Source organism: Panthera pardus, unplaced genomic scaffold (genome assembly GCF_024362965.1).
Source record: "Panthera pardus isolate Hobbes unplaced genomic scaffold, ASM2436296v1 HiC_scaffold_2, whole genome shotgun sequence".
Taxonomy (NCBI): domain Eukaryota; kingdom Metazoa; phylum Chordata; class Mammalia; order Carnivora; family Felidae; genus Panthera; species Panthera pardus.
In genome coordinates, this window is record NW_026526765.1 from 46,720,261 (window position 1) to 46,746,087 (window position 25,827).

Below are 25,827 nucleotides of genomic sequence, written 5' to 3' on the forward strand. Positions count from 1 at the left end.
GAAATATCTGTTCTAATACAGAGAGGTCAAACATATATTTGGTTGTGGGTAGGGGCACTAACTTCCGAGGCATCCAGTCCTACACTGAATTAGTGATTTTGCCAGTTATCTGAATTCACCCTAAACGAATCTGTTTCCTCATTGGAGAAGGAAGATGATAATGCATGCCTTGTTGGATTGCTGTGAGGAATACTTGGGATTTAGTGAAATGCCTGCCGGGCATATATGATAACAAATTCCTGATGTATATTAATTTATCTCTTGGAGGCCAACCTGGAGATTAACAGGGATTAGGACATCATACTTCGTATTTGAGCTGTTTTTTCTTTAAAAGAGCTTTCCACATGATCTCGTGATTTTTACAGCAAGCCTCTGCGGTAGGGATCGTTATTTCTGTTTCTCTGACACGAAAACTGAGGCCCACCCACGTTAGGTGGCTTGTTCACGGTCTCTGTTTTTTCTAATCCTTTCAGAACGTTTGTGAGGTGAAGTTTCTCAATTTCTCGGGATCCTGATGAGTTTCCGGAAACTCACTAGTTTTCGGCCTTTATTAAAGTCATTCATTCCCAGGCAAAGCTGGCCGGATCACATCTGAAGTGCAGGCAGCGTGTTCGCGGTCTCCATGACAACATCGCGGGTGTAAATACTGGGGGGCTCCTGCAGGGGAGGGCAACCTGAGACTTGCGCACTCGCCTAGTCCAGGCAGCGCAGGAACTCGGAGGCTTCCGTAGAGGGAGGGAGAAAGATGGCGGCGGCAAGACTGGAACGTTTGGGTAGGAATCTGTTAGAGGTTTAGGGGAGGCAGAAGGGAGTGGAGGTGGGCTCAGCTGACGGCTTGTGTTGATGTTTCAGGTGCATTATGGATGCAGAATCTGAGGGGGAAGCTGGCCTTAGGGTAAGTCTTTCGCCTCGGAGTTACAGAGGGCTGGAGGCCTCTTTGCAAGTTTGTCAGTTACTGAGCCCCTGTGCCGCCCTCTGCCTTAGGCTCTGGGGCTGTGGAGGGGAACAGAACGGCCAGTCTCTGCTTGGTTACTCCGTCGTTCCGCCGCCGCCGTATTGCATGGCCCTGAGGGAATCAGGGTAACCTATCACTCAAGGGATATTTTGGATCTCTTTTCCAAACAGTCTCCGAATATGGTTACACTCTCCCAAACCGTGTTGGGAGCCTCCAACTTTTCTAGTTCCCCCTCTAGTTACTTGATTACATGAGCAGGGACTGTGTTGTAGACAACTGAGCTTTACGACGTGCCTGGAATTGTGTTAAACGCTTTATATGCATTATCTCATTCTCATAACATCCAGTATAGTGTAGGTATTGCTCTACCATTTTTCAGACAAGGAACTTGAAGTTCCCCAAAGTAAAATAAGGTTCCCCCGGTCATAGGAAGTTTTAAAGCTTTATACTGTCTTCTCCAGAACATTCTTAGACCTCAGGACGGAAGCGTTTTTAAGGTTAGGGAATGCAGTTAAATCGGCCCTGGCAAGGAGCCTTTCTCTGTCACCTTCTCCTTGTCCCTCTTCTGCAGTACAGCTATTGATATTTGGAGATTGATAATCTGATTGTAAATTGTCTGATCAGTGCATTTGTTGGAATTTATCTTGGTTTAGTTCATAGGCTTTGGAGAGACAGATAAGTTGGGTGTGAATCCACTTTTTAAGCGGTGTGATTTTGGAAAAACTATCATTTTTGAGTTTTAGTACTTATATGCTATGAGAGTAATATTAGTACCTATGTCATTGATTTTTGAATGAGAATTAAAGGAGGTAGTGCATATGAAGTGTTTAGTATAGTGTATGACATATAACAATCCCACCTTAGATTCTGTCTGCCATTACTGTTTTATTCATTATAAATTATTAATGTGTTCCCATTATATTTAGCTCTGTTCTCGGTGTTTGGGTCAGTAGGCTAAAGAAGAAAATAGGAGGCACTGCCCCTTAGAATTTGTTTATGCTTTGCTTTTTCGGATTATTTTTTATCATTCCACGCCAGCTATGCTGATTTACTTACTTTTGTTGAATATGCTGTCCATTTATTTGCTTCTTGGCTTTTTCATGCTGTCCCTTCACTTCTTGTCTATAATATGAGTTCTAATTATTTAAACCCTGTTCAAATGTTTCCTTAGGAGGTTTCTCAGATCCCACTAAAAAGGAAACAAATTAATCCCTCCTTTTAGCATGTGCCTCTTAAATAGGGACTTCATGTTAATGTGTCTGTGCCCTTTACTAGCTGTATACCCTGGAGAAGTAGCAACAGTTCTTGTTTCTCTTTGTAGCTCCAGGTTATGGTCTTGCACAAAGTGAATTATTTTGTTAATGTTTGTCAGCTTAAATTGTCCTGCACTGACTATACTGGGAAGCTCTGAGCAAGCAACTTAAGCAGTTTGGCCTCAGTCTTTTCATCTATGTAATACAAAAGGGTTCAATTTTGCTAGATAATCATTAAGGCTCTTTCTGGTTGTGAAAGAGTATAAATAATTTTGTGAATCCCTAGTCTGGACTTTCTAATAGACAAATGGTTATGTAAAAACTAAATAGAGAAGGTAGAATTAATGCTCATGATAACTCTATAAAATCTTAGAGATTTTCTAATTCAGTGATGAAACTTCATTGCATATAGATGGCACTCAGTTAATGGAAATGAACTGGAAGAAGCAGTCTGTGTAAAATGAGAGAATGTGGTAGGGCCTGTGGCAATTAGTAGAGTGCATTCCTCATCTAAAGGCATTGAAATGGGTTAAGAAAAAGTGCTAACCAAATAAAACTTTTCTGTAGGCTGTATTTGGTAGTGGAATGACAGTTTCCAGCTTTTGAATTCCAAGTCTCCCCATTTTACTGATGGATGCGTTTGAGAATTTTAATGACTTACTGAAGGCTACACAGTTAATACAAGTCAAATCTAGGACCTAAACAAACCATTGTCTGGGTGATGAATCAGGCCTGCAGATGTGTTTTGTTTGGACTACACAGGATTTAAAAACTTTTGAAATTTAAATTAAAAAAACTGGCAGCTTCTTATAAAAATCCAGGTTTCCAGATTATCTTTTGCATCACAAAATATGGCAACAATTTTCTAGAGCTAAAAAGTGTACCACTCTTTAGATAGGGCCTATACTCTTCAGTTTTCCTCATTTAAAAATTTTTTTTTATTATTTTTATTTATTTATTTATTTAGAGAGAGAGAGAGAGAGAGTGTGTGACTGGGCAAGGGGCAGAGAGAGAGGAAGACACAGAATCTGAATCGGCGCAGAGCCTGATGCAGGGCTCGAACCTGCAAGCCATGAGGTCGTGACCTGAGATGAAGTTGGATGCCCAACTGACTGAGCCACCCTGGTGCCCTCAGTTTTCCTCATTTTTTAACCATATGTAAAATCCTTCACTTATTCCAAGCCCTCTTATTTATGTTACCTGGCTATTCCCTGTATTCTTTAATTCATTCTACAAACATATGTGTAGTGCCTTATGTGTACTAGGTACTATTCTTTTTTTTTTAATTTTTCACATAATTTTACTTATCATATCCATTCTTCAAAAAATATACATATATAATTTAATTATTTATATGTAACTAAAATATTATACAGTCGGTGAATTATATAGAGGTAAAATCATACTATTTATTTTGATTCTAAAACATCAAAAGGTATTAACTACATCAGACGTTATAAACTGTCCAACCTAGTCCAAATGAATTATTTATTGCATGTGTACTCCAATATGTTGTTGTTTTTTTTTTTTGCCCCCAGAATGTGTTCTGTGGTTTTTAGAATTTGTTAACAACATTTAAAATTTCACAAAGAAACCCAGATTTTCAAACTTTTGAAATAATAGTAATCTGGCACTACTGGGCTACACAATAATTGTGTGTGTGTGTGTGTGTGTGTGTATTCCTTGGTATGCTTCTAGTTAGGAAGAAAAATAGTAAATCCATGATAGTTTTTAATAAAAAGTGTAGAGGCATAGTGGCCTCATATATAAAACATACTCTCTTAAAGTTTTAGAGGTATCTGTGTATGTGTGTGTGTATGTGTGTTGTGTGTGTGTGTTGTGTGTGTATATGTATATATGTATATGTATGTATATATATGTGTGTGTATATATATATATATATATATATATATATATATATATATACTTTTTAACAACTTGGATTAGGGGAATATACAGAGTAACTTTGTCACAGTGTACTGGGGAGGGATGCAAGGCCCAGTGAAAGAGCTAGAAGCATGAGTTTAATAATGATGGTTGTGCCTATTGCTTGTTAAGGGGGCTTTGACGCATAATTTGAATTCTGAATCCAGCTAGATTTCCTGAAAGTGGATAAACTAACAGTCCTAGGTGTAGACCACTAAATATATAGGAAACTAAAAATTAGATAATGCATATTATAACAATTTATAAAATAAAAATTTATAAAATAAAAAAAAGTGAATAGATTTAGTAGACTGTGCCCAAGATAATGGCTGAGCATCAGACATGTCCCCCTGAAAGGCAGAAAAAGATTAAATGAAAAATATGAAGCCAAAAAGAAACTCGTAAATTTTTTAATTTTTTAAATGTTTATTTATTGTTGAGAGAGACAGAGCGTGAGTTGGGGCAGGGCAGAGAGAGAGACACAGAATCCAAAGCAGGCTCCAGGCTCCCAGCTGCCAGCACAGAGCCTGACGTGGGGCTTAAATTCGCGAACTGTGAGATCATGACCTGAGCCGAAGTCAGACACTCAACTGACTGAGCCACCCAGGTGCCCCGCCAGGTACTGTTCTTTTTTTTTTTTTAATTAAAAAAAAAATTTTTTTTTTAATGGTTATTTATTTTTGACAGAGAGAGAGACAGAGTATGAGCAGGGGAGTGGCAGAGAGAGAGGGAGACACAGAATCCAAAGCAGGCTCCAGGCTCTAGGCTCTGAGCTGTCAGCACAGAGCCCGATGTGGGGCTCGAACTCACAGACCACGAGATCATGACCTGAGCCAAAGTTGGACGCTCAACTGACTGAGCCACCCAGGCGCCCCTCCCCAGGACTATTCTAACACTAGAGATTTTGCAGTGAACAAAACCAGAGTAATCCCTCACAGTCTATTGAGGAAAGCACTTGATAAGTAAAATGTAGAGTGTATTAGACAATGACAACTGCTTAGGAGAAAATGTAAGCAGAAAATGGGAACAGGTAGTGTGTATATATTGGAGTGGGGTTACAGGTTTGGATAGGTAAGTCCTCACCAAGAAGATAACATTTGAGTAAAGATGTGAAGGAAATGAGGGAGCAAGCTATCAGAGGAGCAGATTTTGGGGAGAATATCACAAGTTCAGTTTGAGGCTTATTAAATTTGTAACATCCAGTAAGCTTTCAAGTGTAGATGAAAGTAGGCAATTGAATATATATGAGTTTGGAATTCAGGGAAAGGATGTCAATTCAGGAGTCATCCGTGCATGAAGAGTGTTTAAAGCCATGAGACTGGTTGACTTCACCATAGAGTGAAGTAGAAATTACAAGAGTACAAGGATTGATTCCTGAGGCAGCCAGCATTTACAGATCTCTCTCAAAAATAAATAAACTGGGGCGCTTGGTGGCTCAGTCGGTTGGGCAGCCAACTTCGGCTCAGGTCATGATCTCATGCTTCATAGGTTCTAGCCCCACGTTGAGCTCTGTGCTGACAGCTCCGAGCCTGGAGACTGCTTTGGATTGATTTTGTGTCTCCCTCTCTCTGTTCCCCTCCCCCACTTGCCCTCTATCTCTCAAAAATAAATAAACCTTTAAAAAAAAGTTAAAAATTTTTTAAAATAAAAATAAGTAAATAAGTAAATAAACTTAACAAAAAGGAATGTGGAATTTAGGCATTTGGTCCTTCTTGGTTTACATAGTGAGAAAATCTGGCTTATTAATCATCCACATGTGTATGGCATAATAACAGAAACCTTTTGGAACAGAGAAGTCATGCTCCCTAGTCTGCAAAAACTTGCAGCAGGGGTCAATTTTTGCCCCTACCCCCACCTCCAGCCCCCTAGGACATTTGGCAATATCTGGAGACATTTTTCGTTGTCCCAACTCAGGCCAGGGGTGCTACTAGAGTGGCTAGAGTTGAGGGATCCTACTAAGCATCCTACAAGGCACAGGATAGCCCCCACAACATAGAATGATCTGGCCCCAAGTATCAATATTGCAGTGGTTGAGAAACTTCTGAGTTTACCATGGTCCAAAGTTGCTGGAATTTTGTTTGCTTGCTGAACTCTTGTTTCCTTGTGTGATTATCCTTGACTTTAACCAAATGAAATTATATTGAATTATGACAATATACATATCACTTCAGCCATTTATTTTAGATGCTAATTGAGACAAGATGGAGGATGTTCTTTTATTCAGTTTCAAGTGTGGGATTAACGGTGTTAACAGAAGTAATTTTGGAACAAAGAATTTTTCACCTTGATGCATTTAATAACCTGCATATAGTAATCTCAAGATCGAGCCAGAGGCCAGTCATATCTTCACTTGGGATTTGGGTATACCTTGCACTAGATTTCAAGATGAATTTTGAGTAATACATAGGAAGTATAATTTCTGAAATTGTGACTTTAGAAACTTTGAGATCTTGTTTTATCTGAATTCTTAATCCTAAAATTTGCTTTGTATCTGCCACTCTTCAATGTCTGATGACTGTGGGAAGAATTTGAAAAGTGATAGTCCTTAAGTATCCTTAAGTATTGGTAGATAGAAGACACCAGAGTAACAGGAGTAAGGAAATTCATATGCTGGTTCCAGTATACCACCCACTTTCCGTTTGAGCTCTGGCAGTCTCACCAGACTGTGGGCACCTGTGTGTGTGCTTGTGTGTACAGGCATTCTGGAGACTTGGTTCATGCCTACCTTCCTTCATCCAATTTACAGAGGTGCAGTGAAGCTAAAGGGATTTGGGCTTCCCAGGAAATGTGAGGATGTTGTAAATATCAGTAATGGTCCTTGAACTTCAAAATGATAAAAGTTGATCTTGGATGCCTTTCAGTGTTTTTTTTTTTTTTTTTAAGGTTTTAACTTCTTTGATTTTTTAGAATGCTAGCAATAAACTAGATTGCTAGGTGGACCTAAAATTTAATGTTTGTTGGAAAACAGTTTTATAGAAGGAAATGGATTCTAGCAATAGCTCATGTTATCATTTGTTAATTCCACAAATTTCCTTTTCTTGAATCCGCTTTCTCTAGTGACTCTTTGCAGTATTTCTTACACAAAAAGGTCTCAAAAGTTGTAAGTTTTGAATTACATAGTTAAGTTTTGAATTACATATTTTCAATTTACCCCATGATTGCTTCATTTTCTGCTTTAATTCCAATAGTTGACCAGGAGAGGGCGTGTAAGAACTTTTGTTTTAATACACTTCTGAATTAAGTACTCTGCTTGGAATAATAATTTAATTTAATTTAATTTGATTACAATTGTTTAGTATTTTCCTGGTAGTTCGTTTTATGAACCATCTGAACCCTGAAAGTATTGTAAGTATTCAGAAAGCTTTGTCATTGTTGATTCATAATGTGTTTAATTTATTAAGCACCATATGTAATTCACTAAATGTGTATTGATTTGAGTACAAGACACTGTGTTAGATATGATGTATACAGAAGGCATGGGCCTCACCCTCAAGCATTCTTTAAGACTGGTTAGTGTAATGGTTTCACAGAAAAAGAATTAAATAGAAGCCAAGAGGCTTGTGTTTCTGTAATCCTGCTGTCAACAATGAGATTTGAGATAGAATTAAGGTTCAGAGAGACCCTAGAGATCTCTTTTCATAAAGAAGCTGAGGACCAAAGAGTGGATAAAGTTAGTGTACCCATGAATTACAGCTTCAAGCAAAGGGTCATGATTCCAAATGTGAGAAGGTTTGGAATTGTGTGATAATAAAGTTTACAGTTCACAGTGTTCATTTTTTCTGGAGACTAGGAGAGATGAACTGTTCAGAGGGCCTTATTTAAAATTAATACTAGGAATGCCTGGCTGGCTCAGTCGGTTAAGTGTCTGATTTTGGCTCAGGTCATGATCTCATGATTTGTGAGTTTGAGCCCTGTGTTGGACTCTGTGCTGACAGTGCAAGAGCCTGCTTGGGATTCTCTCTCTCTCCCTCTCTCGTTGCCCCTCCTCCACTGGCACACACATTGTCTATCTCAAAATAAATAAAATAAAATTAAGGGCGCCTGGGTGGCTCAGTCGGTTGAACATCCGACTTTGGCTCAGGTCATGATCTCATGGCCTGTGAGTTCGAGCCCCATGTCGGGCTCTGTGCTGACAGCTCAGAGCCTGGAGCCTGCTTGGGATTCTGTGTCTCCCTCTCTCTCTGCCCCTAACCCACTTGCATTCTCTCTCTGTCTCTCTCAAAAATAAATAAATATTAAAAAAAATTTTTTTTAATAAAAAAAATTAGAAAAAATAAAATAAAACTAGCCATTAGTGTTTATTATGTGCTAGATGCTGTAGGGTACAGTATATTAATTATCCACCATCAACAGGATGAAGTGGGTATTATTCTCATTCTGAAAGTAATAACATCAATTTTATTGAGCCCTTTTAAGCGTCAGGTTAAGTATTTTACTTAAAATATCTTATTTGAGCTCCTTAAGAAGCCTATGAGGTAATTACTGTTATTACTCCATCTACTGATGAGGAAACTGAGCTCGAGAAAGTTATGTGACTTTCCTAAGTTCATTTACCTTGTATTAAAGTTGGGATTTAGACTCAGGTTTACTTGCCTCCATAGTCTCTGCCCTCATTACTTTGCTTATGGTTTTGCTTTTTTTTTCTTTTTTTGGAAATTCTGCCCTCTAGCATCATGTCTCCTAATTTTGTACTTTTCACTTAAAATAGTGGAGCCTATATGTGGATGGCAAAGGTTTAGTCAAGTATTTAGATAGTATTGATCTTTTTTTCTTTTTTAATGTTTATTTTTGAGAGAGAAAGAGAGAAACAGAGTGTGAATGGGGGAGGGGCAGAGAGAAGGAGACACAGAATCCGAAGTAGGCTCCAGGCTCCATGCTGCCAGCCCAGAGCCCGATGTGGGGCTCGAACTCATGAACTGTGAGATTATGACCTGAGCCAAAGTCGGACACTTAACTGACTGAGCCACTCAGGTGTCCCAGATTGTACTGATCTTAATATTGGGATGTAAAATGGTGAATTTGAGGTAGAATAGGAAAAATGAGCCAGTAGGAGAATAGGTTTTTTAAATTCTTTAGTCCGAATGATTTAAAAACTAAAAGACTTGGCTAAATATATCATCCAATTGCATAAATTGTGTGAAAATCTGCCACTTTACAATAACTTTGAATATTTAAGTCTGGGTTAAAGATTTGCTTAGTATCCATGTGCCAGATATTGTCCTTAGTGCTAGAATATGGAAGATGTTATACTTGCCCTCAGAATGCTCAAATCTGTACACTTACTATAGGAACTCATTCTTCTGTAGCCAACTTACAGTACCATAGTACTAACTCACTGTTGCATGGTTGGCAAGAGGAGAGTACTTTTATATGCTGTTGAATTGGATTTGCTGGTATCTTTTTGTGAATTTTTGCATCCATATTCATCAGGGATATTGGCCTGTAGTTCTCCTTTTCTGTTGGGTCTCTGTCTGGTTTGGGAATCAAAGTAATGCTGGCTTCATAGAATGAGTCTGGAAGGAAGTTTTCCTTCTCTATTTTTTGGAACAGCTTGAGAAGGATAGGTATTAACTCTCCTTTAAATGGCTGGTAGAATTCCCCAGGGAAGCCGTCTGGTCCAGGACTCTTATTTGCTGGGAGATTTTTGATAACAGATTCAATTTCTTCACTAGTTACAGGTCTGTTCAAATTTTCTATTTCTTCCCATTTGAATTTGGGAAATGTGTGGGTGTTTAGGAATTTGCCCATTTTTTCCAGGTTGTCCAGTTTGTTGGTATATAATTTTTCATAGTATTCCCTGGTAATTCTGAGGGATTGGTTTTAATAAATCCATTTTCATTTGTGATTTTTATCTATTTGGATCGTCTCTCTTTTCTTTTTGAGAAGCCTGGCTAGAGGTTTATCAATTTTGTTTATTTTTTCAAAAAACCAACTCTTAGTTTCATTGATCTATTCTACTGTTTTATGATTCTATATTTTTTATTTATGCTTTGATCTTTATTATTTCTCTTCTTCTATTGGGTTTGGGGTTTCTTTGCTGTTCTGCTTCTAGTTCCTTTAGGTATGCTGTTAGATTTTGTTTTTGGGATTTTTCTTGTTTCTTGAGATAGGCCTGGATTGCAGTGTATTTTCCTCTTAGGACTGCCTTTGCTGCATCCCAAAGGGTTTGGATTGTTGTGTTTTCATTTTCATTTGTTTCCATATATTTTTTAATTTCTTCCTTAATTGCCTGGTTGACCCATTTGTTCTTTGGTAGGATATTCTTTAACCTCCATGCATTTGGAGGTTTTGCACACTTTCTCCTGTGGTTGATTTCAAGTTTTGTAGCATTGTGATCTGAAAGTGTGCATGGTATGATTTCAATTCTTTTATATATATTGAGGGCTGTTTTGTGACCCAGTATGTGATCTATCTTGGGGAATGTTCCATGTGCACTTGAGAAGAAAGTATATTCTGCTGCTGTAGGACGTAGAAGTCTAAATATATGTCAAGTCCATCTGGTCCAGTGTATCATTCAGGGCCATTGTTTCTTTACTGATTTTCTGTCTAGATGATCTGTCCATTGTTGTAAGTAGAGTATTAAAGTCCCCTGCAATTACCACATTCTTACCAATAAGATTGCTTATGTTTGTGATTAATTGTTTTATATATTTGGGTGCTTCTGAATTCGGTGCATAGACATTTATAATTGTTAGCTCTTCTGATGGATAGACCCCATAATTATTATATAATGCCCTTCTTCATCTCTTGTTACAGCCTTTAATTTTAAGTCTAGTTTGTCTGATATGAGTATGGTTACTCCAGCTTCCTTTTGACTTTCAGTAGCATGATAGATAGTTCCCCATCCCCTCACTTTCAATCTGAAGGTGTTCTAAGGTCTAAAATGAGTCTCTTGTAGACAGCAAATAGATGGGTCTTGTTTTTTTATCCATTCTGATACCCTATGTCTTTTGGTTGGAGCATTTAGTCCATTTATATTCAGTGTTATTATTGAAAGATATGGGTTTAGAGTCATTGTTATGTCTGTAGGTTTCATGTTTGCGGTGATGTGTCTGGTCCCCCTTAGGATCTCTTGTAGGGCTGGTTTAGTGGTGATGAATTCCTTCAGTTTTTGTTTGTTTGGGAAAACCTTTATCTTTCTTCTATTCTGAATGACAGGCTTGCTGGATAAAGGATTCTTGGCTGCATATTTTTCCTGTTCATCACATTGAAGATTTCCTGCCATTCCTTTCTGGCCTGCCAAGTTTCAGTGGATAGCTCTGCTACTACCCTTATGTGTCTACCTTTATATGTTAAGGCTCGTTTACCCCTAGCTGCTTTCAGAATTCTCTCTTTATTCTTGTATTTTGCTAGTTTCACTGTGATATGTCGTGCAGAAGATTGATTCAAGTTAAATCTGAAGGGAGTTCTCTGTGCCTCTTGGATTTCAATGTCTGTTTCCTTCCCCAGATTGGTGAAGTTCTCAGCTATGATTTGTTCAAGTACACCTTCAGCCCCTTTCTCTCTCTTTTCTTCATCTGGAATTCCTATGATACAGATATTGTTCTCTTTGCTGGAATCACTTAGTTCTCTAATTCTCCCTTCATGGTCCAGGATTTTTTTTATCTCTCTTTTTCTTAGCTTCCTCTTTTTCCATAATTTTATTTTTTGATTCACCTATTCTCCCCTCTGCCTCTTCAATCTGCACTTTGGTTGCCTCCATTTTATTTTGCACCTCATTTATAGCACTTTTTAATTCATCATGACTGTTTTTTAGTTCCTTGATCTCTGCAGCAGTAGATTCTCTGCTGTCTTCTATGCTTTTTTTCAAGCCCAGTGATTAATCTTATGACTGTTATTCTAAAATTCTTGTTCAGTTATATTGCTTATATCTGTTTTGATCAATTCTTTAGCTGTCATTTCTTCCTGGAATTTCTTTTGAGGAGAATTCTACTGTTTGGTCATTTTGGTTAGTTTTCTGTCCTTTGTGTGTTCTAAAAGTTTGTTATGTGCTCTGCACCTGTGAGTACTGCTATATTAAAGGGGGTCATATACTGTCCAGGGCCTGGCCCTTCAGGATGTGTTTTGGAGACTGTTACTTGCTCTCTGTTGTTGTCACTTTGGTTATTTTTTTCCCCTACTTGTAGTGATGTTTTGGGCCCTCCACCAGGTGTGCTTTGATTTGTGCCTTGAAGTATCCCTGGAAAGGAAAACAAACAGATAAACAAACAGAAAACAAAAAACACACAAGCACACAAATTAAAAAAAAAAGAAAGAAAGAAAAAAGAAAAAAAAAAAAAACCCCAAAAGCAAAAAACCGGAAACACCAGCTGTAAGTAAAGAACAGGGTGGAGGTGGTGCCCATGGAAGATCACATACAAAGAGAGAAATGACAGGGACTGGGTTGGGGGGGAGGGGAATAAACATTGATTAGGTAAAGAGACTAAACGGCTTAATCCAGAGAGAGAGAAAGGAAAATAAAGAAGGAGGCAGGGGAAAAAGCAGATAAAATTACCCAGACAGTGAAACTATACAGCTTGATTATTCCAGAGAGAGAGAAAGGAAAGAAGGAGGTGATCCATGTGTCAAGAGAATGGGTTAAATATGTCTGTTTATACAAACCAACAACCAGAGTAACCAGACTAGAGGAGGGAAGAGATAAGAAGGAGAAAAGGAAGGAAGAATATATCTATATAACAAGAATTGTCTGAGAGTTAATCCAGGCGATGCAGCAGCGCTGGTCAGGAGGAGGGGTCCCTCTGGTTCCTCAGTGTCCATCCCGCTCCGGTAGATGCGCAGTTACCCAGCACGGAGGGGCGTGGTTTGGTGTACACGGTTCTTGCCTCCGCTGTGGGCCCGAGGTTGGATCCCTGAGGCCCTGCCTTGGTGGTGGTGGGGTGAAAAATGGCAACCCCCCAGTCTCTCCTCCATGGACCCGGTGTCCCAAATCACTCAGTTCGAGCCATCCTCACTGTGCTGCAGGCGCAGACGAGGCGGTTTGCCCTGCTCTGCCGACTCCTGTGCCCTGCGCTTGGCTGGGATTCAAACTCCCGCTCTGCGCGCCCTGGTACTGGGGAAGCGCCTCTCCATGCTGCCAGATCTGTGGTCCCTGCTGGCTTTCTCCTGTCCCGCAGCACTCCAGGGAGGGAATCACTTTCTTCTACTGTGGACTGCGCCCCCGACCTAGGCACCGAGCCTGGGGCTGTCTCCCCTCCTCCCCAGGTGCACCAACAGGGCAGCCAGCCCCAGTCCAGAGAAAGCCCCGCAGTTGGAGATTGGATCTTTCTCCATGCTGCTCTGAGGTTTTTCTCTTGTCCAGATACAGTCCTATGCTTCCCCAGCCGCTCTTTCTCTTCCCTTTGTCCACAGAAGGGGATCCCTCCCTTCCATTCATTTTATCTCTCCCAGTTTGCAATCACGCACCTATGGCCCGTCAGGTTGTCCCCGTGTATTCCTGGTAGTGACTCAGTCTGTTTTCCTCCCAGTCTCTTCAAGAACAGAGTACTAACATAGTGGGGAGGGGGCGCCTGAGTGGCCGAGTGTCTGACTCTTGATTTTGGCTCGGGTCATGGTCTCACAGTTCATGGGTTCAAGTCTCATGTTGAGTGCTGTGCTGACAGCATGGAGCCTGCTTAGAGCATGGAGCCTGTCTCTGTCTCTCTCTCTGCCTCTCTCTCTCTCTCTCTCTCTCTCTCTCTCTCTGTCTTTCAAAAATAAATAGAAACAAAAGACAGTGGGGAGAATGGTTGGGAAAAGGGATCACGTGATAGCTCGCAATGAGGTGACATTTGAGCTGGAGTTTAAAACCGGACAAACATTTCATTCAGGAGATAATGATTGAGGAAAAAACAATATGATCAAAAGCATAAAGACATGAAAGTATGTGGTTTGTTCAGGGAACAATGAACATCTGTGTGGCCAGGCCAAAAGGTGAATGAGCCAAGATGGCAAGGTTGGGGTTAGATTATAAAAGGCCTTGTGTGTCTTGCTGGGATTTTAGACTCTGTATTCTGCATAGCATGGAAACACCAAGTTTGTGTGTTATTTGGATATCCCCAGAGATACAAAAATAGATAATATGATGAACCTTCTTAAACTCATCACCCAACTTCAATAACTTACTCATGGCCAATCTTGTTTTGTTCCCTACTATGTTCCCTACTCTTTCCCATCATATTTGGAGACAAATCCCAGACACTATATTATTTAATCCATGAATATTTCACTATATATCTCACTAAAAAGCATCAAATATCCAGTTAATATTCAGATTTCCAATGGTTAAATCACTGTTATACTTTTAAAATTGTCATAATCTACACATTGAAATTAATTGATATTGCTCTTAAGTCTCTTAATTAGTAGGTCTTTTTTTCAGCTCTTTCTTTTTCCCCTTGTAATTTATTTGTTGAGGAAAATAGGCTGTCTTGTAGTTTGTACAGCTTGGATTTTGCTGAGCACATCCCTCGTATTGTTTAACATGTTTCCTCTCTTTGTATTTCCTGTATTGAATCTAGAAGCCCAATTAATTCAGGTTTGTTTTTTGCAGAAAAATTACTTCATGGGTGGTGGGTAGTGTGTTCTTTCATCAAGAGGTACATAATGCCACCTTTATTAAGTTCTTAGGGATTACAAAATGATGCAGTTTGTCTTGCCTCCTCGGCAAAGTTGACTAATTCTACAGAGCAGGTCAGGGATCCAATGTATCTTCCTTGTTTTTTAAAACGTTCATTTATTTTTGAGAGAGAGAGAGAGAGAGAGAGAGAGAGAGAGAGAGAGAGGAGTGCGAATGAATGAGCATGAAGTGAGAGGGGCAGAGAGAGGGAGACAGGATCTGAAGCTGGCTATGTGCTGACCACAGAGAGCCTGATGTGGGGCTTGAACTCACGGACCACAAGATGATGACCTGAGCCAAAGTCAGATGCTTAACCAACTGTGCCACCCAGGTGCCCCGTGTCTTCTTTAAGTCTGTTTTAGAACTGAACTGGCTTATATTAGAGAGTCAATATTTTTTGGCCAGTCAGGGCAAGAGATCATGGGTTAATATCTGTTTACTGTTTGACTTATGCTAATCTTTAACTTTTTACTTTTTGTTTTTAAAATTTTAAAGACAGAGAAACTAAAATTTAATTTTAAATTTAGGGGGGGAGAGGGACAGGGCTCTCAGCATGGAGCCAGACTTGGCGTTTGATCCCACAACTCTGGGAACACAACCTGAGCTGAAATCAAGAGTCGGATGCTCAACTGACCAAGCTACCGGTGCCATATAACTGTTTACTTTTAGCTTTCAGTAAACTGACTCGTTGTGATATTTTATGTAAAGTTGTTCTCTGTTAATGAATACATCTAGACTGTTTCCACTTGTGATACTAAATAGTTTTGATCAAAATGGAGCTAATGTGGTTCAGAAGATACCTAAGCTCTGGAAAAGATTCTAAGTGTGTCTTGTTTTACAGATTTCTTTCATCTCACAATGTTTTACCCCAGTCACATATCCACACAACTGCATCTCTGGACGTATCTCGAAAATGGGAAAAGAAGAATAAAATTGTTTATCCTCCACAATTGCCTGGTGAACCTCGGCGACCAGCAGTAAGTTTGTGGCTAGAAATAATCTCTTAATTTTGATGACGAGCTCTTACTCTTAGGTGGCTAGCAATGAGTTACTGTTCCATGTGAGGAAAGGGAAAAAGCATATGGCAATTTGCATGATCGTTTGATTGATACAGAAAATGTTCTAGATTTACCTCCTTGGTATTGTTAAAAGGTTGTTTTGTTTACTTGTTTGCCTTGACTTTACCTTCTGTATGGGAGCCTTAATTCTGAAACTAAGCTAATAGCTTGAGGCATCCTGATAGATTTTTTACTCTTAGGAGGCTTGCTAATGTATTCTTAGTAATGGAGCATGAGGAGTTGGAAAGGATGACTTGAACCATTGACCATATTTAGATCATATATATATGGTTTTCTAGTGTTTTAAATTTGGACATAGACGCATTAAGTTGTGATTTTCTGTGTGTTTGTAATTCACAGACTTTTGAATTAAAGTTTAAATTTAATCACTGGATTCCTTTCAGAGATACTGAGTTTTATCTTTAGTTGCTCAGAATTCTTTTACCCTCTCCAAACTGCTGGTGAGTTGTCTAGTCTGAGATAGAAGACTCGCTTCACTGACCGAGCCACCCAGGCTCCCTTCATTTGCTTAATTTTTATATGAATTTGACAGCATGCATTTCATTAGGATTTAGTTGCTAAGTATTGGTCTGAATTAGTACAGTATTACGTTTTCTTTCTTTTTTTTTTTTCTTATTTAGGGAGTTAATTTATTAATTTAAAGAGCTCCCACATTGGGAAATAGGAAAAAGAGATGCTAATAGTTTAAACAAATAACTTAAAAAAAAATTTTTTTTTAAATTAAAATTTTTTTTTAATGTTTATTTATTTTGAGAGAGAGACAGAGAGACAGAGTGCGAATGGGAGAAGGGCAGAGAGAGAGGGAGACACAGAATCTGAAGCAGGCTCCAGGCTCTGAGCTGTCATGACAGCACAGAACCCCATGCAGGGCTTGAACTCACCGTGAGGTTATGACCTGAGCCTAAGTCAGATGCATAAGCGACTGAGCCACCCAGGCACCCTTAATTTTTTTTAATGTTTCTTTTTGAGAGAGAGAGTGCATGTGTAAGCGGGAGAGGGGCAAAGAGACGGGGACAGAGGATCTGAAGCGGCTCTGTGCTGACAGCAGTGAGCCCTATGAGGGGCTTGAACCCAATGAGATCATGACTTGAGCCAAAATTGGATGCTTAACCAACTGAGCCACGCAGGCACCTCTAAACAAATAACTTTCTATCTTTCATGTTTTATCTTGGCATCAGAACTTAAAAGTTAGATTTGTGACAGAATCTATGCTGTTAAGTATTGATTCCATTTTATAATTAACCAAAATTTAGAAAAAGTTACATAAGTGTACAAATATCATAAATAATTTCCTATTGTTAATGAGCTTTCTTCTTACTTGAGCTCTTTGAACTTAGATATTAATTGAGAAAGAAATCATAGCATTTGTCAGGTTCAAAATCTAAAAGTAAAATTGTGTATTTTGTAGTAGTAATCTTTTAGGATACTAAAACAAATGCACTTTAGGATATATCCGAAGTGGCAAAATTCAAGTAGTAAACAGTTGAGATCACAGATTTTGAGTGAGTAATCCTTTTGGGAACAAACTAGGACTCTTAGAAAATACCTTAACATTTTCTGAGTTTAAATAGTATTTGGTAAATCGACATTGGTGCATCATTTATACCTGTTATGACTGAAATATTGATGTCCTTCATTAAATACCTAGCTTAATAATGGAATAATTTGCACATCTAGCCATATAGCTCTTATACTATGATTTTGTGCCATGTGACCTTTTACTTGTCAATCTGCTAACTGCAAACATCTTAAAAATTAGTTTTATCCCTAGTTTAAAAGGGGGTCAGATAATATTTACAATTTTAACTCATTCTGATCTTCAGCATTGAAATATGCAGTTAAATAATAGTGGATCCATAGTGAGTAAATCCTATAGCAGTAAGTTAAAATGAATGTCATCAATTTAGGCTTTTTTTAGGCCATTCCTCTTATTTTTAAGGCTATTTTCCTAATTTAGCTAACACCAATTTCCAAATAATAGAGATTCCTGTGTAGACTTTATCCAACATATGGCTTCACATGGTACAGAAAATGAGCCAGAGAGAAATTAAATGGCTTTCTTCATAATAGTCATATCTTGTTAATTTGGTCTTGAGTTTACTTTTGCAATACCTTTGAAGAAAACTATGTTAAATAAGTTAAAAATGCAGTGAGACTGTATCAAAACTGTTTCGACAACCATTTCCATAGGAGACATTTTTTTTATTTTTTATTTTATTTTATTTTTTAATGTTTATTTTTGAGAGAGAGAGAGACAGACAGAGCATGAGCGGGGGAGGGGCAGAGAGAGAGGGAGACACAGAATCCGAAGCAGGCTCCAGGCTCTGAGCTGTCAGCACAGAGCCCGACGCGGGGCTCGAACTCACAAACTGTGAGATGGTGACCTGAGCTGAAGTTGGACACTCAACCGACTGAGTCACCCAGGCGCCCCGGAAACATTTTAAATTTATGGATTAATTGACATACTGAGAATAAGTCATACTTACAAGTCATTATATGGGTCCCATAAAGCTCTAGTTTGGACTTTTATTAGGTGCTACGTTTTTATCATTTGAGTTATTATGTGCATTTTAAAACAAGTTAACTTCTTTAAAAGTTATCAAGGTAGACATTTCATAATTTAGACTTTTACCTCATTTCAGTAACTTTTTTTCAGTAACCTCATTTCAGTTAACTTTGTCTAATTTACTATAGAGGTTGGTTAATAATGACCTCTAACTTGATCTTGTGACCTTCAACTTTGCCACTTTATGTATTTGCTATGATAGGTTTGTCTGGTTTATCTTTAGAAAATGCACTGAGACATTGCATCTGCCTAAAGTAAATGCTGAGCTTTTTAGTTTTCAGAGAGCATGATTGAATAACTTTCTTCTTCTTCTTTTTTTTTTTTCTTTTGTAAATACGTCATTCCTTTTTTTTCCCCATGCCCCTTCCAGGAGTACAGTATCTTTTTTACAAAATTGGAAGACAATCACATACAATTCAGGTTAGGAGATAGCCCACCATGGGAAACCAAGAATTGAAGGGTTTCTATATCAAAGATTTTACTGAGTGTATTAATTTTTGCAGATGAATATTATCAGTCATGACAGTTCTTCTTTCCCCTCCAGTGCTCCCCAGGACACTTTATTGCTGAAAACGTAATTAGGCTATTGCTACAGTTTTCAGCCTGTCAGCTTCTATTGTAACTGAAATGAAATCTGCTCCATATTAAAAGATGGCCACTTGAGAAAACTGCTGTTTCTAAGGCATTTGAAAATTTCCAGCAGGAGTCAGAATGTTAGAAAGTTCTGAGGTTTCCTTGTTATTGTTTACCTTGACAAATGGTTTCTAATTTTTTTAAAGGGACAATATGGTGTAATATGGTGGAAGGAATGTAGGTTTTACAGTCATAGGGGAACTTTAAAGATACACCTGCTAGACATTGTATTTAGGCATTTCATATACTTCCCCGGATGGCACTTTGACTTCCAGCTTTGTCTCTTACAAGCTTTGTGGTCTTGGATTAGTCACTTGATTGTTCTGATTTTTACTTTATGAAAATAAAATTAGAGTGAGAGCAAATGAAATAATGGCCTTGGAAAGTACTTCGTGAACTGTAAATTGTGTAATGGATGATTGAGTAAAAAAAATTAAATGGGATATAGCTACCACCATAAATAGAAGATAATAAAGATCTGACCATGTGCTGAGGCACTGTAGAATGCTTCCTTTACATAGATTATTTTATTTAATTCTTACTATATTTTTATGGGGTTGGTGCTGTGATCTTCATTTTAAAGAGGAAACTTAGAGGTACAGAGAGGTTAAATAGCTTGGATTCTATAGCTAGTAGATGGTAGAAGTAGAATTCAAATCCAGGTAGTCTGCTTCTAGATCCTGTGCTCTTACCAAATAACAAGAATGTCCTATGAAAACAGGGTTTTTTTGTCCATTTCACCGTTATTCTCCTCACTGAGGAAAAAAGGAAACTTTGGTCTTGTTGTACCTTTTCTTTTGTTCTTTTTAGCCAGCCAGCTAAGTGTTTTCAAAATAAATTTTGAAAGTTATTATTTTATATCAGAACGAAATCTTTTACTATTTCTCTGGATAGAAATGTTGCAAATATGGCACAAAGTAGCCAGGTTGTAGTTCTATTTCTGCCTCAATAATCCTTTTAACATAGTGATAATTTGGAAAAATATAACTTTAGTATAGGGAAAAATAATCTCCAAATTCTTAATAATGTTTTTATTTCCTGTGGCAGTATTTTCATTAGGCATAAAAAGTGAAAGCTTTATTAACAGTGTATGTTATTGTTATTTTGATCAGTTTGCTAACTTTTTTTTTTCTTTTCCCTGTTTGCAAGGAAATCTACCATTGTCGAAGGCAAATAAAATACAGCAAAGACAAGATGTGGTATTTGGCAAAATTGGTAAGCTAAAATGACTATAAAGAAACTAAAAATTTTCTACCAGGATTTGAAGAATTGAAAAAAATTTGCCCTGATTTCTCCAAAAAGTGAGAAATATAATTACATGTTCAGACAGTCGTAAGTAATCCACAAATGATTGCACAAATGAGTGATTTTGCTTAATTTTTACCTTTCTTCTGAGAAACTAAATCATGTTGGATACATAGATATTTACAAAAAGGCATCAGGAATCTGGCTATACCCTAAGAGGATCCAGGAGGCAAGCTTATTTATCTTAAAAGTTGATTCAACCTATTTCAAAACTATTGCTGTTTAAGATTTTTCTCTGGAGAATGAAATTTATGTATAAAAGAAGGCAAAGCCCTAGATATACATATAATATATTTATCCTGTAGGAGAGGGAGATGCCTTTAATGCTTAGTGTGGTCCTTGCTACTCTGTGATCTCTCTCTCACATCTGCTCTCTTAATATTACTGAAACATTTATAACCTAAGTTTTATGGTTAAAATGTTTAAGTTTGATTCTTTTAATAATTTTTTTTTTAAGTTTTTATGGGGTGCCTGGGTGACTCAGTTGTTTAAGCGTCCAACTTCGGATGAGGTCATGATCTCACGCCCTGTGGGTTCGAGCCCCACATCAGGCTCTGTGCTGACAGCTCAGAGCCTGGAGCCTGCTTCAGATTCTGTGTCTCCCTCTCTGTCTGCCCCTTCCCCACTCGTGTTCCGTCTCTATCTCTCAAAAATAAATAAAAATGTTAAAAAAAATTTTTTTAAATGTTTTATGTTCAGAGAGAGAGAGAGAGAGAGCAGGGGAGGGGCAGAGAGAGAGGGAGAGAGAATTCCAAGCAGCCTCCGCACTATCAGCCCAGAGCCTGATGTGGGGCTCAAACTCAGGAGCCATGAGATCATGACCTGAGCTGAAACCAAGAGCCAGATGCTCAACCAACTGAGCCATCGAGGTGCCCCTAACTTTGATTTTGACTTAAAGAGGATGGCATCCCTTCTCAAATACCTTTTCTTCTTTGCCTGCATTTAGTTAGCTGTTTTTATTTTTATTTTTTTTAAATGCCCCCTAGTTTTACTGAGATATAATTGAAATATAACTAGTTAGCTACTAGTTAGAGTTATTTGTGTTATGTAAAAGGGTTTACTTTTCATTGAAAAGAGAACATTGACTTTTTAAACAAATTTGTTTATCTTCTCTTGCCTGTTACCCTTTAATTCTAGATACGAGGAATGTCCATTGACCAGGCTTTGGCTCAATTGGAATTCAGTGACAAAAAAGGGGCCCAGATAATTAAAGAGGTAAACTAAGATTTGTGGGGAGGGAATGCATAGCTGTCTGCTGGTATTAGTAAGCTCAACCTCAGTCCTGAATTCTCTGGTGTAAATGCATAGTTCATATAATACAGATTCAGGGCACTCAGTTTTATTGATGTCCTTATACCTTAGGAATGTTGTATGCCCTAAGTTTTTTGTTTTTTGTTTTTTCCTGGAGATGCTTTTATTTGCACCATTTATTCATTTTTTTACTGTCTATGAAGTGATAAATCTTTCTTTTATTTATTAAAAAATTTTTTTTAACATTTATATTTATATTTGAGAGAGAGAGAGAGAGAGCTAGTGAGAGCAGGGGAGGGGCAGAGAGAGACAGAGACACAGAATCTGAAGTGGGCTTCAGGCTCTGAGCTGTTAGCACAGAGCCTGATGCAGGGCTCAAACCCACGAATAGTGAGATCATGACCTGAGCTGAAGTCAGACGCTTAACTGACTGAGTCACCCAGGTGCCCCTGAAATGATAAATCTTTCTTTTAATGATTTGGGGCTTGATAGATTTTTTTAGACGACTTTTTTTTTTTTTTTTTGGTCATTTCCACAATTGAGAGCTTATGATTTTATAATTAATTGGGTGGAAAGAGCACTGGCCTGGGACCCAGGAGACTTGGAGTCTAATCTTTTCTGTGACAGATTCTATCATGATGATGGGCACAACATTTAACCTGTCTGGTTCCATTTTTCTTATTTGTAAACTGGGTGGAATTGCTTAATGATTTCTAAAGACCTTTCCAGTTCTGAATGTAGCTGAATCAGTATGTACAAATGGGCTAATGGTATTTGAACCAGCTCCTGGTTTCATTGATCTGTTCTATTGTTTTTTTAGTTTCTGTATCATTTATCATTTATTTCTGCTTTAATCTTTATTATTTCCTTCCATCTGCTGGCTTTAGGCTTCGTTTGTTCTCTTTCTAGCTCCTTTAGGTGTAAGATTAGGTTGTTTATTTGCGATTTATTTTGCTTCTTGAGGTAGACCTGTATTGCTATATACTTCCCTTGTAGGACTGCTTTTGCTGCATCCCAAAGGTTTTGGACTGTTGTGTTTTCATTTTCATTTGTTTCCATGTATTTTTTAATTTCTTCTTTGATTTCCTGGTTGATCCATTCATTGTTTAGCAACATGTTGTTTATCCTTCATGTATTTGTGGTCTTCAAGATTTTTTTTCTTGCGGTTTGACTTCTAGTTTCATAGTGTTATGGTCTTTAGAAAAGGGGCATGGTATGATTTCAGTCTTTTTGTTTTTGTTGAAGTCTGTTTTGTGACCTAATATGTGATCAGTTTTGGAGAATGTCCCATGTACACTTGAAAATAATGTGTATTCTGCTGTTTTAGAATGGAATGGCCTAAATATATGTTAAGTACATCTGGTCCAGTGTGTCATTCAAAGCCACTATTTCCTTGTTGATTTTCTGTTCAGACGATCTGTCCATTGACAGATGTTAAAGTTTGAGGTGTTAAAGTCCCCTAGTATATTTTAAAAAATGTTTTTTAAAAATTTATTTATTATTAGCACACATATGTGAGGGCCAGAGAGAAAGGGAGAGAGAGAATCCCAAGCAGGCTCCCTGCTCAGTTTGGAGCTTGATGTAGGGCTTGATCCCACGACCATGAGATCATGACCTGAGCTGAAACCAAGAGTCAGATGCTTAACCGACTGAGCCACCCAGGAACCCCATGACTGTAGTATTGTTGTGTTATTATGAATTAGTTCCTTTATGGTTTTTTTTTTTTTTCCTATTTATTTATTTTGAGAGAGAGGAAGAATGCACAAGCAGGGGAGGGGCAGAGGGAGAGGGAGAGGGAGAATCCCCAAGCTGACTCTGTGCTGTCAGCGCAGAGCCCGATGTGGGGCTCAGTCTCGTGAACTGCAAGATCATGACCTGAGCTGAAATCAAGAGTCAGATGCTTAACTGACTGAACCACCTAGGCACGCCCTTTTATGTTTGTTGTTAATTGTTGTTATATATTTGGGTGCTTGCATGTTGGGTGCATAAATATTTACAATTGTTATATCTTCTTGTTGGATTATCCCCTTTATGATTATATAATGCCCTTCTTTGTCTCTTTTTACAATCTTTGTTTTAAAGGCTAGTTTGTCCAACATAAGTATGGTACCCACCTTTCTTTTGGCATCCATTTGTGTGATGAATGTTTCTCCACCCCCTCACTTTCTTTTTTATTTAATTTTTTTTTAATGTCTATTTTTGAGAGAGAGAGAGAGAGAGAGAGCGCCAGAGTGCGAGAGGGGGAGAGGCAGAGAGAGAGGGAAACACAGAATCTGAAGCAGGCTCCAGGCTCTGAGCTGTCAGCACAGAGCCTGACACAGGGCTCAAAACCATGAACTGTGAGATCATGACCTGAGCCAAAGTCAGACACTTAAATGACTGAGCCACCCTGGCTCCCTATCCACCCCCTCACTTTCAATCTGCAGGTGTCTTTAGGTCTAAAATGAATCTCTTATAGGCAGCATACATACAAGATTGTATTTTTGGTTTTTGTTTCTTGGGGTTTTCTATTAAACAAGTTAAGGACAGGGGTGCCTGGGTGGCTCAGTTGGTTGAGTGTCTGACTCTTGCTTTTGGCTCAGATCATGATCCCAGGGTCCTGGGATCGAGCCCTGCATCAGGCTCTGTGCTGAGTGTGGAGCCTGCTTAAGATTTTTTATTGTTCTGCCCCTCTCTGCTGCTCATGCTAACGCTCTCTCCTTCAAAAACAAACCCTCCTCTCTACCCAAAAAAAAAAAAAAAAAAAAAAAAAAAACAAGTAAGGATGGGAATTCCTTGTTTATTTATTTATGTTTTTTTATAAAATTTTTTTAGTGTTTATTTTTGAGAGAGAGAAAGAGCGTGGGCATGGGAGGGGCAGAGAGAGGGATACATAGAATCCGAAGCAGGCTCCGGGCTGCTGCTCCCATGAACCATAGGATCATGACCTGAGCCAAAGTTGGATGCTTAACTGAATGAGCCACCCAGGTGCCCCATATTTATTTGTTTATATTTTTTAGAGAGAGCACACACACGAGTGGGGGAGGGGGCAGAGGGAGAAAGAATTTTTTTTTTTTTTTTTTAGTTCATGTTAGTTAGCATACAGTGTAGTATTGGTTTCAGGAATAGAACCCAGTGATTGATTCATCACTTACATATAACACCCAGTGCTCATCCCAGCAAGTACCTTCCTTAATGCCCATCACCCATTTAGCCCATCTCCCCCACCACCTCCCCTCTAGCAACCCCCAGTTTTTTCTCTGTATTTAAGAGTCTCTTATGGTTTGCCTCCTTCTCTGATTTTATCTTATTTTTCCTTCCCTTCCCATTGTTCGTCTGTTGTTTCTTAAACTCCACATGAATGAAATCATATGGTATTTGTCTTTTCCGCCTGACGTATTTCACCTAGAATAATACACTCTTGCTCTATCCACATTGTTGCAAATGGCAAGACTTCATTCTTTTTGACTGCTGAATAGTATTCCATTGTGCACACACACGTGCACACGTGTGTGTGTGTATACACACACACACACACACACACACACACACCACATCTTCTTTATCCATTCATCAGTTGATGGACATTTGGGCTGTTTCCATAATTTGGCTATTGTTGATAGCGCTGCTATAAACACTGGGGTGCATGTGTTCCTTCGAATCAGCATTTTTGTATCCTTTGGATGTATACTTAGTAGTACAATTTCTGGCTCATAAGGTATCTCTCTTTTTAATTTTTTGAGGAACCTTCATACTGTTTTCCAGAGTGGATGTACCAGTTTGCATTTCTCTTGTAAATTAAGGACTTCTTTTGTCTTGTTGCTTTTAAGATGTTTTTATTTATCACTATATTTTGCAGATTTAGTTATATTGTATCTTGATGTTGGCTTGCTTTTGTTGATTTTGATGGGAATTCTCTGTGCCTTCTGGATCTGGATGTTTGTCTCCTTCCAGATTAAGGAAATTTTCCACTATTGTGTCTTGAAATAATTTTTCTCCCCTTTTCTCTCTCTTCTTGTCAGACTCCTATAATATGAATGTTATTATGTTTGATGGAGTCACTGAGTTCCATAAGTCTGTTCTCGTGTTTCGTTCAGCTTCATTATTTTCCATTATTTTGTGTTCTAGGTCAGCTTCATTGTTTTCCATTATTTTGTCTTCTAGGTCATTAATTCGTTCCTCTGCTTCTTCCAGCCTCTGTTCATTGCTTCAAGGATGTTTCTAGTCTTGTTTATTGATTCTTCAACTCTGATTCTTTTTTTTTTTTTTTTTTAACTCTTATCACT

The 25,827-nt window shown here is 38.3% G+C and overlaps 1 protein-coding gene across 2 annotated transcripts in view; it reads left to right on the forward strand.

Annotated features, from left to right (window-relative positions):
* The first annotated feature begins 659 nt into the window (after window positions 1-659).
* The window catches only part of MRPL22 (mitochondrial ribosomal protein L22), a 33,898-nt gene continuing 8,730 nt past the window's right edge, over window positions 660-25,827 (forward strand). The window contains exons 1-6 of one of the 2 annotated variants that reach the window (XM_053907057.1): window positions 717-773; window positions 853-895; window positions 15,256-15,372; window positions 15,570-15,705; window positions 20,156-20,221; window positions 21,449-21,526. In XM_053907057.1, coding sequence (XP_053763032.1) covers window positions 20,201-20,221; window positions 21,449-21,526 — 99 coding nt within the window. In that variant the 5' untranslated portion in view covers window positions 717-773; window positions 853-895; window positions 15,256-15,372; window positions 15,570-15,705; window positions 20,156-20,200. Of the gene's footprint in view, window positions 774-852; window positions 896-15,255; window positions 15,373-15,569; window positions 15,706-20,155; window positions 20,222-21,448; window positions 21,527-25,827 lie in introns of both variants that reach the window. The other variant, XM_019464508.2, reaches the window with a different exon arrangement.